Genomic DNA, 12,309 nt, shown 5'->3' on the forward strand with positions numbered 1-12,309 from the left:
AAATCAGTACTTTTCTAATTTTATTTTGCAATATGGCAAATTAAATTGTACATATGTGTAACATCTAAAGCCAACATATAAGTAGAAACGTGGTTTTTAAACACCGGGCTGCACACGCATGTACTGTATATTGTTGGTTTATGTTTAAATACATTATATTTCAGGCTGTAGTAAAGATATGACTCATAAATACTGCTTTGACTTTCACAGATATTTAGCCCAGCGTTGAAAACGAGGAACCATTTGGTCTTTATTGCCTTGGTTTTTCTGTTAGTTTAGTTAGTTTAGCTGCAGTGCACTTACGTACAAACGTACAATTGCATCGTTTGTTTTTATTTCAGGAGGGAGTTCCCACCTCGTCGTGTTTGATATTGTCTCTGTTGTTCCCCTGAGAGCAACTTTTGAGAGCTTGTGAAATGTGAATTGTGAAAGAAGCGAAGGAGACACAGAATGCTCGACACAGTTCAGTGGAGAAAAGAGCAGAAGGTTCTGCATGCAGTTTATTGCAACACCACAGTTAGATAAAGGGCAACCCTTTTTTTGGATCTTGCATAATCGTTTTTGACAGTTCATTCCAAACAGGCAGCAAGTGTCAGAGTGTGTTTACATGCATTGTCTTTCCTGTGGCTCAAATCCCTCATATACTCGTATACAGAGTAGAAATACAGCACATGCTGTACGCTGAGTTTTTCCACAAACATTAGCTGTGAGGTGCACATGCTTGAGTCGTCTGGAGGAATCAATGGACTAAGTCAAACTTGTGGTGGTGTTTGTTTGTTTGTTTGTTTTTGTATCTTATTATTATTATTATTACTGTTATTTTTAATCTCAACCTGCAGGAGAACAGCAAGCTGTGTGACAGCAGACGCCCTGGACAGACTGGGTGAGTGCGTGACGCGAGCGTTGTCTATGTGAACATGTGGCTGGACTGCTGTGTGACGCGGATGAAGGTGGTCCGCCGGCTCAGCTCCTTCAGCTTGGCGGCTCCCACGTAGGTGCAGGTGGAGCGTAGACCGCCGAGCACGTCACGGATGGTGTTCTCCACGTCTCCTCTGTAGGGAACCTCCACTGTTCTTCCCTCAGACGCCCTGTGAGCCAAGGAGAATGGAAAAAGAAAAGGGGGGGTTTAGTCTACCTGTGTCTGTCTGGACATAATCAAATCACTTCCTGTGTGCAGCCCTGGAATATCCCCAAGTAACATGAGACACAGAGACAGTTGTGTGGAGCTTTGGGGCTTAATTGCCATCATTTAGAGCTTAGACAGAGCTCTGGCCTTTAGTTTCTACTTTATAAATGGGATTATTCATAATAATCCTGACCCCAGTGCCTCACCTGTACTCGGCGACTCCACCCACATACTTCTTCATGGCCGTGTCAGAGCTCATGCCGTAGAAGAGCTTGTACTTCTTGCCGTTCTTCTCGATGAGCTCGCCGGTGCACTGGTCGTGGCCTGCGAGCATTCCCCCCATCATGACAAAGTCGGCCCCAGCACCTGAGGAGCAGAGAGGCGGGGCAAACTCAGATTTGCTGTCATGTGAGCGGGAAGAACAGAAATCATGAGGGGGAGGGGAGGGGGGAGGGGAGCTCTCACCAAAGGCCTTGGCTACATCTCCTGGACAACTGCAGCCCCCATCCTGAGAGCAGAGGAGATTCGGGTCAGTGCTCATCTGACATTGGAATGAGGGCGCCCTCTACTGGCTGCTTTTTAGTATTGCTATCAACATTCAAACCAATTTAGCCGAAACCAAAGTGCAGTTCACGCTCTCTTTGTTTGTGTATTTCAGTTGTTAATCTTCTTAAAACCTCCATGTTAACATAACTGGCTATTATATTGATCGGTATTATGGATTAGTTAAGGGTTTTTGGTTCATATTTAATCATTACTCTAACTTCTGTTACGATATGCAACCCAGTCTTCTTCGTTGATATGATGGACCAATTATTAATATTGTCATTAGACAAGAACTCTTTACATTAGTGGTTCTCAAACTGTGGGTGCCGGCCTACTGGTGGGCCGTGAAGGTACTGCAGGTGGGAGGCCGTTAAAGTAAAGAAAAAGAAAGATTTGTGATTAAGCTTCAGGTGACTAGGTTAAAAAGGTCATCCCTGGTCGTTTGTAAAATAAATAATGATCGGAGTTGTGATTTAAATTTGTAATGGTCTGCATTATTCAAAAGTTCGCTCTAACAGGATACTGACAGATTTCTATCGCCATGTGTCACTCACAGAGATAATGTGTCCTTTAAGTCCGTGCGCCGAGTCTGCACATTCTATCACAGCACTGAGTTGTGGGTAACCCACGCCTGTCTTGATCCTTGTCGTGCACACGGAACCTGCAACAAACACAGTTCACAGCACACACACACACACACGTAACTACACAAGTTTCATTAGCAGAAATGTAATATTCTACCCAGGGCCGGCCCTATACATTTGGTGCCCTAGGCCACAGCTATGTTTCCAAACCTGTCAGAGTGTTTGTGCATTTCACATTTGAAAGTAGCAGCTTTCTTCACAAATGACAGAAAAAAGAAGATCTTTATGTTGCGTTAGGGACATCACAGTTCCCTTAGTCGCTTAGGAAAGGGAGGCGTGAGCGGAGGAGTCCTCCCTTTGTGACAATCCGCTGTCTCCACCATTAGATCGCACTAATTATTACACTCTGGACCTTTTAATTGCTGCTGTTGCAGCTGTTAAGGAACACATTTCCTACAGACACAAGACAAAATTAGCAGATGTGCTGTAGATGACCTCGTGTAGAACAAGCTTTGAGTGAGAAAGTAAGTAAATGCCAGAGGAGATGAAGCAAGGGTTCACTGGGACCCTGAGTCATTTTTACACGGTTTATTAAATCCAGTTCTGCTGCATTAACAAAAACTAAGTACAGTAAAAAAAAGTTTCACTCTGCAGAGCGACTCGAGAGCAGTAACTCAAATCCTCCAAAGACTGCGTCTCATAAAAACACTACTTGTGCTGTAAGAGCGACTTTATGAGTCTATAAATTAAAAAAGAAAAAATAGCAGAAACAGGGATACCCACTGATATTCAGGGAATATTAAAGGTTAGACCAAAGAGTAAAATCCACCTTTTTAAGGTTTCACTGCTCCAGATTTGATAATGTGAAGATTCCCTCGGGGGCCAACGGTCCCTTCAGTACACTTTTATTTTCATTGTCACAATGTAACTAAATGTAAGCCGCACAGGAGTGAACAAATAAAAAAAATACAAACTTTCTTTGCACATCTGGCCTCCGATAACATTCATGGAACTCTGGTTTCAGAGCGCAATTCCTCACGCCTTATCCCTGACCATAAATAATACACAACAAAACCAACGCCGTAAACAATCCGATCTGTGGCCGTGATTGACTTGGAGGCGACACACTCACCTGGCCCAATTCCCACTTTGATGATGTCAGCACCTGACAAGATGAGCTCCTCCACCATCTCCCCCGTGACCACGTTACCTGCCTGAGGGGCGGAGGAAACTGAGGTCAGCACACACACACACACACACACACAGACTCCAGCCTCCTCTTACCATGATGGTGTGTTTGGGGAACTTTTCTCTCACAGTCTTCACAAACTCCACAAAGTACTCGGAGTAGCCGTTGGCCACGTCCAGACAGATGTACTTGAGGGCAGGAACGGCCTCCAGGATGGCACACAGCTTCTCCAGGTCTGCGACGCCACTGCCTGAGCTGGCAGCTACATGCTGTGGGGTGGGGAGAGAGAGAGAGAGAGAGTTTTCAATTTTGTGATAATGAGTAAAAGCTGCCGGGTCTCAGTGAAGAACAGTGGGGCGATCTTACCTCTAAGCATTCTGGATGGTTGGCAGCAAAGTTCTTCCATTCTTCTACAGAGTAGTGTTTGTGAATGGCTGTGAAGAGCGTGTGCTACGCACGAGACACAGATGGACACACAAGGAGCGGGAACACGGAAACAGCTTAGATATCCATCCATCCATTTTATACCGCTTTAAAAAACAACAACTCTGAGTTCTTGTCTAGGACAAGGTTTCTAACTGAAATCTGTCGCGTTAACTCACTTTGCTGAGGACCTGCGCCATCTCAAACGTCCCTGTTGTGTCCATGTTAGCGGCGATGATGGGGATGCCAGTGTAGGTCTGTTTGGAGTTGCGGAATGTGAAGGTCCTCTGAAGGTCAACCTGTGGCCCAAGAGTCACAAACATTAAAGTTACTTACTATGAGCTCTTGTTTTCATGTACTCCTAATGCAACAAGATTATGTGGCTTGACTGTTGGCTGCTGAGCTAATGATGCAGATTTCTGTATTACTGCAACACGCAGAGAGGAAACATATGACACACGGTCTGCTTAAAGGAGAAAACAGGAAATACTGAGGCTATGATGGGGGGAGGGGGGTCCAGTCATGTGCAGCCATTTTCTCAAATCAATATAGGCTTAACAGTGACTCAGCAGGGTTTTACAGTCTGTTCAACAGTAAGTCATCATTACATTTGACAGGTGGATCCAGTGGTGAGAAGAAAAAAAATAATAATAATTTGAATTTAACAATTCACCTCTCCTAACTTTTTAAATGTCAATTACACTCAACTGGTTTAACTGGCACATTTCTTATGTTTTATTAAAACAAACAAACAAGAGCAATCAAGATGCTTTGCAAGCAGGGCCCTCAAACTCAGTGAACGTCTAGGCTGGTCAGGAAGGGGATGGTCAAAGTGGAAAAAAGTTAACTGTTTGAAATTAAATTGATATCTTGATAAATACAACAGAAATGAAATGTTTTGTTGATTAAAAAAAAAACATGTAAATGATCGTAATTAAAACACTAGACAAGATTGTATGCGATCGAATGTTGATAAATGTAACCTAATGTATTATTATTATCATTATTATTATTATTATTACTATTATGGAAATATTGTTGATGGGACCATTTTTAGTATCACAGTCGTCTCAGGTGCTTATTTATCATACAGTGTAAATGTTACAATGAAAGAAGAAGTATTAGGCGAGATGCGTTCACATGCATGATATAAACGTTGGCATTTACGCTCGTCACATGAGCCGTTACATGTGTCAGTCACCCTGATACTGGAATGTTCTCTGGTGGACTGTGACACTCACTCACTCACTCACTCACTCACACACACACACACACAGTTCTATTTTTAAATAAGGATTTCTCAGAAGTCCCCCCCACGTCTCATGTTGCTTGCCAACTCCCACCTACTTCCACCTTCCACCACAGATCTGATGCCACCTCACCGGTGTTGTGATAGTGGGTCAGTATCAGCTCCAGTCTCACATCTAGTGATACTTCAGTGAAGTAGAGGAAACAATAAGGATGAGAACGGAGAGGACTGTTTTGTCCCAGAGAATCAAATTAGAGGCTGTGAGACACAGTGTGGCCTCTTCTACCTGCTCACAGTATCTGTTATTATTCTTTTTCTTTTTTCCCATTTTCATCTCCAAAGTTCCACTTTTGCTTTTGTTGCTTTGATTGTTTGTATAATTGACTGTTTGTCTCCTCTCTGCGTCTGTCCTCTGAGAAGGTCACACTGTGACACGCTCACACAGTCTGGCTGTTCACAGTCGCCGTACACTTATAGATTTACGCGCGTGGAGACGATTAGCTCTTCTGGGACAAACACGTCTTGAAGGCTCCACAATTGTGCCACGCCAGTATAACGTTAATAAATGACTAGTGTAAGTGAAAGTGTACTAATAAAGTTGATCTAATCGTGGCTGCTACGCTCGGGTCGTCAGCGGTCAGGTGATGAAGTGCACTGACCTCTGAGCGACTTTTCAGGCTGCTCCTCTTGGGTCTGAAGAGGACATCCTTAAAGTCCAGCTTGAGGTCTGCATCCACTCGTGGCATCTTGGATGCCCAAAACGCCGATGACCAGGAGGAGGATGAGGAGGATGATGATGATGATGATGAGACTCCCCTGAGCAGAGCAGCAGCAGCAGCAGCAGCAGCAGCAGTGGTGGACGCTGATCCCAAGCCCCGGCCACCAAACCCGAACCTCCAGACGGCCAGCGTATTTATAGCAAAAGGGGGCCCAGCCCAGCCCCGGCCCCCATGGCTTTATTTGGGCCTGGACTCCTCTCTCTCTCTCCCTCTGGCTTTCTCTGTCTCTCTTTCTCCCTCCACCACTCCTCCAGCGTTCTGTCTCCCCCCCTCTCCTTCAGCAGAGTGGCAGGAGCAGCAGTGGCCAAGCTTGGCAGGGAGGCCGGGCTGTCCCAGCCTGGCTGACGCATACTCACACACACACACACACACACACACACAGACCTCTCTCACACACATTCATGGCAGCACTGCAGTGGGATGAATGCTGCAGTGCTTAAGAGCACACCTGCTGTCCAGTCGGGGCATTGCTCCCTAAGCTGCCTGCATTCAGGAGTGTGAGGCGAAGAGGAAGACTGATGTGCATCATAAATGAATGATGTGGTGAGGAGACAGTGGAGGACATGAGGCTTTGTTGCTTTCCGGGAGTGTTTGTGTTTCTCTTCTGATGGTCCATCTTTTGCTCTGCTTTGCTGTTTTTGTGGATGGACGACAGTAGCTCAGTGGTGGAGCGAGTTGTCTTTCAACTGGAAAGTTGTGGGTTTGATTTCCGGTTCTACTCGTCTACATGCCGATGTGTCCGTGGGCTTTTAACCCCCACAGCAGAAAGAAAGTACAGCAATGATGCACCAATAACCAATACTAATCAGTTATTGGGGCTCTAAATTGACTCTGAGTATGAATAGTTGTTTCTCTATGTGATGGACTGGTCATCTGTCCAGGGTGTGACCCCGCTTATTGCCCCTCCCACGACCCTCATGTGTTGGATAAAGTGATAGAAGATGGATGGATGGAGATGGCCAAGTGGATATAACTGTAGGGTTGCCAATTCCAGTCCCCACAAGGTCATTTAAAGGGCTGGGGTACCCCTGAGCAAGATACCCATCCCTGATTACTCCTCACTCCTAATTCTAGTCGTGTTTCTAGTAGAGGACGAGTTGTATGCAGAGAAGGAATTTCCCTAAAAACAGAAATGCAAAACAATTTAATCTGAACAGGGGTGGACATCAACTTTAATGTCCTTCAAATTAAACGTAGGCCCAAAAGTGTGTCTCTCATAGCATTGGAATAAAAGATGAATTCACCCCAAAAAAAAATCATTTATAATTGTAAACATAATCTTAGGCCCCTCAAAAATCTAGCTACAGCCCTGTGTCAAACACCATAACACGTGTCTGCCTCCTCAGTTAACGTTATTTAAATAAGACAAAACAAAAGTCTTCCCATGCCTCTTTTCTCTTAAACTCGGTAAAGCTGTGGTTGCACAGTGTGGCCACTAGATGTCAGCAAAGTTACATAATAAAAACAACAAAGAAACTGGAGTTTGCTCAGGTCAACAACACTCCACTTCAAGTGTTTCCTGGCAACTGGATGTGCCTCTGTGATATTTATGTGTCTCTTTGTCGTGACCGAGGCTTCACTTAATTAATTCTATACAGGAAGCAGTTATTCTTGGACGCGTTCAAACTGTTAATGCCATTGCTGTCCGCGAGGCTTTCGCTCACAGCTGTGCACACCTGTGACAAGGAAGTAAGAAGTCACCAGAAGCCTCCAAAAAAATGGACTGAATGAACCTTTAATTCAGCTGAATTTGCCACACGTTGAGATGCTTTTCACCTGTGGTCTCATTAGTTACAAAAAGCATCTAAAGCTGTGAGGTGAAGAGGCTGCAGATGCTGTAAACCCAGTGCACTTTGACCCTCTCTGCATTGATAAGGCGGCGCTGAAGAAGGTCAGCAGTTTAAAGGCTTTAACGGCGATAAACCTGATAAGAAAAGAGCGGTTTGGCTCCAACTCTGTGTGTCTGTTTCGACAGCTGCTGCTTTCAGGTGCAGGTGAAAGTCCAGCCATAGTTATCTGTGTACAGTATGTACACGCGTGGCTTTACTGCCTCCATAGTAGTTATAGTAGTCACACACTCCTCATGGTTCACTCATTGTGCAGAAACTGTCTCAGTGGCTGTGGGGCCGTAACACTAATGTTTATATATACAGTATATGTATATATATATGTATATGTATATAAGCACTCTACTCATTATTGTTGCCTGATTTTCCACAGTTTTTCTTCCAAGCATTCCAAAGCGACATCTCTTTGGTGATCACAGTTCACATGTGTGACCTTCTCCTCCCACCGTCCAGAGACAGTTTGCAGTTTGGGTTTGAATAATTGTGTCTGGAAGCTGCAGTGGACCTGTGACCTGTCCAGACATTCATCACTTCCTCTCAGGGTAAGTGTGATTTATATATACGGATACCTTCCAACAGGTTCATACGTCTAGTTTTGAGTGAGTTTCAACTGCCTTTTTTATGTATATATATATATATATGTATATATATATATACATATATATATATGTACATATGTGCCATCATCAAATCCGTTATATAACCCTCCGTTATATAAACTTCATGACGAGACGTCTAATAGTGATATACTTATCAGCCTCTGTTGAACTTTGGCTTGAAACATCAGCAGTGTTATCACCAACATGATGTCATACTGATATTAGCCAGCATGACCTGTATTCTATATTCTGATCTCAGCCCGACAGAGAACCTCTTCTTCTTCTACTTCTTCTTCTTCTTCCACATTTTCAGCTATTAGATCTCCATCTTCCCCCACATGAGGGTCACAGGGGCGAGCAGTGCCAATCTCAGCTGACATAGGGACAGTTTGCCAGTCCATTGCAGGGGCCTCATATAGAGACAAACAACCATCCACTCTCACACTCACGATCAAATTAGAGTGTCCAATTTGCCCAAATCCCCAAATCTGCATGTTTGTGGACAGTAGATATATGATTTTCATGAAGTTGATTAAAGTTGAAATCAGACTTAATGCAGTGTCTTTATCCTAAAGGTTTTTAAGGACATGAAGCCTCTGCAGTCTGCATTATCGCAGACCTAATATTAACCGTAACAACAACATATAAAGGGCAATGTGCCAGTGACACTCAAAATTCTCTGCATTCAGAACATTGTGCAGCCTTTGTCACTGGCAGGCTGTTTACCCGTCTCTGATAGAACACAGACACACACACACACACACACACACACACACACACACACACTAGACTGCCTTACAATATGTTCTATCAGCAGCTGATGATGCCATCAGGAGATGAGCTCTGTTTGCCCCGAGGAAACATTTCAAACACATCCACAGGAGCTGGCAGTTTGTGTCATCAAACCGAGCAGATGTGAGAACCACATGTCAGTGGGTGTGCTCGAGGTCGGCGAGGATTCTTTGATGCTCTCTTCCTGGCGTGAGTTGAAATGACGAGACCTTAAAAATTCTACTTGTCTGAGCGACTCAGGTAAACAGGGCGAAGGGAGGCGGGAGATCTGGTCCAGGAAGGAATATGAACAGCTTTCTGTTGTGAACATGTGAAGTGGTGAAGTAGAAATTTAGATCCAGACAATGATCTCAAGCTAAACTTCCTGCATGTCTTCAGGTCATCAGTGGGTCAAAGGCTATATAATACGTCTTTTGAGACGGGGTTAACCTCGCGGAGGAATGAAGTGGACTTGTTTGACACTGAGTGAGAATCTGAAGCAAAAAGATAAGGACTGGGAATTTGGAAACTTCTTATTGTCATCCACATACAAGAGTTCTCTCCAGGGTCATACAGTGGACACAGGAAGTGGTCGAACATGTGCTCCGTGCACTGCTCCTCACGCAGGAACAAACACTATATTTGTTCCTGTCCGGGACAAAAAAAAAAAAATGGACAGATGCATCAGTGAACATAGACCCAATGTTCATGCACTCGTGTGTCAGGGCCAGTTCAACACCAGCTGCTGCTGCGTGTGCAGGGAAAAGAAGCAGCAAGAAAGAAAGAAAGGAAGAAAGAAAGAAACTTCTAGCTGTAGCTCACATCCAGACAAGAAAGTGGATATTTTGAAATGGTGTGAAGAAGCTTTGTTAAATGGAGAAAGGTGGGGTACACCCTGGACAAGATGTGCTGCAAACAACCATCCACTCTCACACCTACGGTCAGCTTGTGTCTAATTTGCCTATTCCCCAAATCTGCATGTTTTTGACCTGGGAAAAACCCACATGCGAACTCGGTGCAAAGGGCCCTTGTTCAGACCAGGTCTCAGGTGAACCCGGGTCTTCGGTTTTCACATCCTCCCATTTTATGTAGGTGGAGCGTTTACATGTTCTCCCTCTGCTTCCTCTATAAACACACTGTCAAATATAAACTATCATCTCGTCCGACTTGTCCTGTTTTTTTCTGAGAGAGTCTCGTTGATGATTCACGTGTGCAAAGGCCGTTCCTTTTTCCCGGCCCTGTTTGTGTCTTCATAAACGTACACATAAATCTGTGTCAGTGATGAAGGCAGCGTGTTTGTCTGACACTGCGTCATCTTTTATGACCCGTTTAACGACGTCCCGCGGTCTGTTTTTGTTGCATGTTGCAGGATAAACTTTAACTTTACGGTCGGATAATATTCAATCTGATGCACAACACTGTTGTCCTTATATACGTGCCAGCCCTGTCAATACTGTCCTTGATGCCTGTAGTGGAAAAACAGATAAGGGAAGACAGAGGAGAGAAGGACGGAGAGGATAAGTGAGAGATCAAGTCAAACGCATACATTTCTGCTGTTCTCTCATCTCGTCCCAGCTTTCGTAAGACAACCACAGTCCAGTGGAGCTTGTCGTTTCACATCAACAAAGAGAGCGGCGTTTCACCGCAGACTGTGCAACCTTCAGCTTCCCTTTCCCAGCCTGACAGAGACAAATGACGCACTGACCTTTCAGTGTCGCATCCACCTGAGGAGCTGGAGGAACTGACGACTTAAAGGTCTCGTGTGGAAAATTAGGGTGGAATTATTTTTCCATTTGGCAGCAACTGAAGCGAGAATAATTATACTGTTATATTTATATCCAGTGTCACGTATCTGTACTTTACTTTGCCATTTATATTTCTATACAACTTTTACTTTTGCTCCACTACATTTCCTCAAACTATCTTTGTGACTATATTTACATTGGGTTAAATGTCTTGCTCAAGGACACGTATAGACTTGCAGAGCCAGAAATTGAACCCACAACCTCCCAGTTGAAAGACAACTCACCCTCCCACTGGTCCACCATGGCTCAATCCAGACTCCTCACTTTTTTTTATTACTTTTACTTCTCATTACTTTTACTTAAGTGCATTTCATGTCAGAAAATGACTTTTTTGAAACTTAAGTACAGTAAAAGCCATATACTTAAGTAATATTTTAAAAAAAAGTGACTTCAACTTCTACCAAAGTCATTTCCTGCTAAGATACTTTGACAATAGGTGACATTGTTTTCGTATCAACACCCTTGGACAGGAAGAGGTGAGGTGAGGGACATATTCAGCTGCAACACGTGACTTCCAATAAATTAGCTTCTGCTAAATTTTACACACCGCTTTAGGTCCTAGCAGGTATTTGCTTCACACAACCTTACGGGACTTTGTTACTTACTAGAACTTATCAGAACCTGGTTACACCCAAACTGTTGCTCCTTGAATTACAGACGAGTCTCATGACTGATGTGTTCACTTTTATGGCCGCCTCACATGGTTTTATCATTGTGTAAAACCTCCCTGTCACTTATCTTTGAATAAATCTGCCCTGTGAAACGAATGATGGAAAAAAACATGGGCACATTACAGCTTATTGCTGCTTATGGACCTGCTTTTATGAGCAGTTCACTTACGTCCCCGTTCTCATTCCATTTTTATCTTGCGCTCCACACACGTCAAAGTATTTAGAATGTAGATGCACAAGAAAATGTCACAACTCCATGGTGTTTTGTTTTTTTTAAAAACAACTTTATTAATACTTTCTCTTGTGTTAAGAGCAGAATATATAAAAATGAGTTATATTACAGAATATAGTGGCGTTTGCTTCAGAAAACAGAAACAAATAGCTACTTGCACAATGTGAAAAAAAAAAGGTTCGTCCCCCTACAGCGACTGAGCTTAAATCAATCAGCATTTTAAAGTTTTTCCATTTAAATCGTCCGAAAACAACATCTGTGAAAGGTTTATAATAAAACAGTGTTGCTGCTACATTAAGGCCAAATCCCCTACAGACAAAATGGAAAACTTCCTTGGTAAAGTGACAGTGTAGTCTTTTTTTTTTTAATTTCCTCTTTTTCCTTTTAAATATAGTCTCTGAAATTAAATAAAACTTGAAAACAAGAAGCTTTTTAAAAAAGCAAGCAAGTATTGCACAGGCAGATCTCCTAGTACCCTTTAAAAAAAA

General features: G+C 43.5%; 1 protein-coding gene across 1 annotated transcript; it reads right to left on the bottom strand.

Annotated features, from left to right (window-relative positions):
- Window positions 1-468: 468 nt before the first annotated feature.
- gmpr (guanosine monophosphate reductase) lies at window positions 469-6,201 on the bottom strand. The gene is made up of 9 exons (XM_044053232.1): window positions 5,777-6,201; window positions 4,048-4,167; window positions 3,812-3,895; window positions 3,541-3,714; window positions 3,389-3,470; window positions 2,227-2,333; window positions 1,592-1,634; window positions 1,333-1,492; window positions 469-1,088 (listed from the first exon to the last, which is right to left on the bottom strand). Exons 1-9 carry the CDS (start codon window positions 5,861-5,863, stop codon window positions 908-910), a joined length of 1,038 nt encoding a protein of 345 aa, XP_043909167.1. The 5' UTR covers window positions 5,864-6,201; the 3' UTR covers window positions 469-907.
- Window positions 6,202-12,309: the final 6,108 nt, after the last annotated feature.

This window comes from Solea senegalensis, linkage group LG20 (genome assembly GCF_019176455.1).
Source record: "Solea senegalensis isolate Sse05_10M linkage group LG20, IFAPA_SoseM_1, whole genome shotgun sequence".
Classification (NCBI taxonomy): Eukaryota; Metazoa; Chordata; class Actinopteri; order Pleuronectiformes; family Soleidae; genus Solea; species Solea senegalensis.

Bases quoted from the DNA above. Each gene is read 5' to 3' on its own strand.
- gmpr (XM_044053232.1), bottom strand. From the start codon at position 5,863: ATGCCACGAGTGGATGCAGACCTCAAGCTGGACTTTAAGGATGTCCTC. The intron at 3,715-3,811 runs GTAAGATCGCCC...CCCACCCCACAG, and splicing joins ACCATCCAGAATGCTTAGAG to CATGTAGCTGCCAGCTCAGG. The intron at 1,493-1,591 runs GTGAGAGCTCCC...TCTGCTCCTCAG, and splicing joins AGATGTAGCCAAGGCCTTTG to GTGCTGGGGCCGACTTTGTC.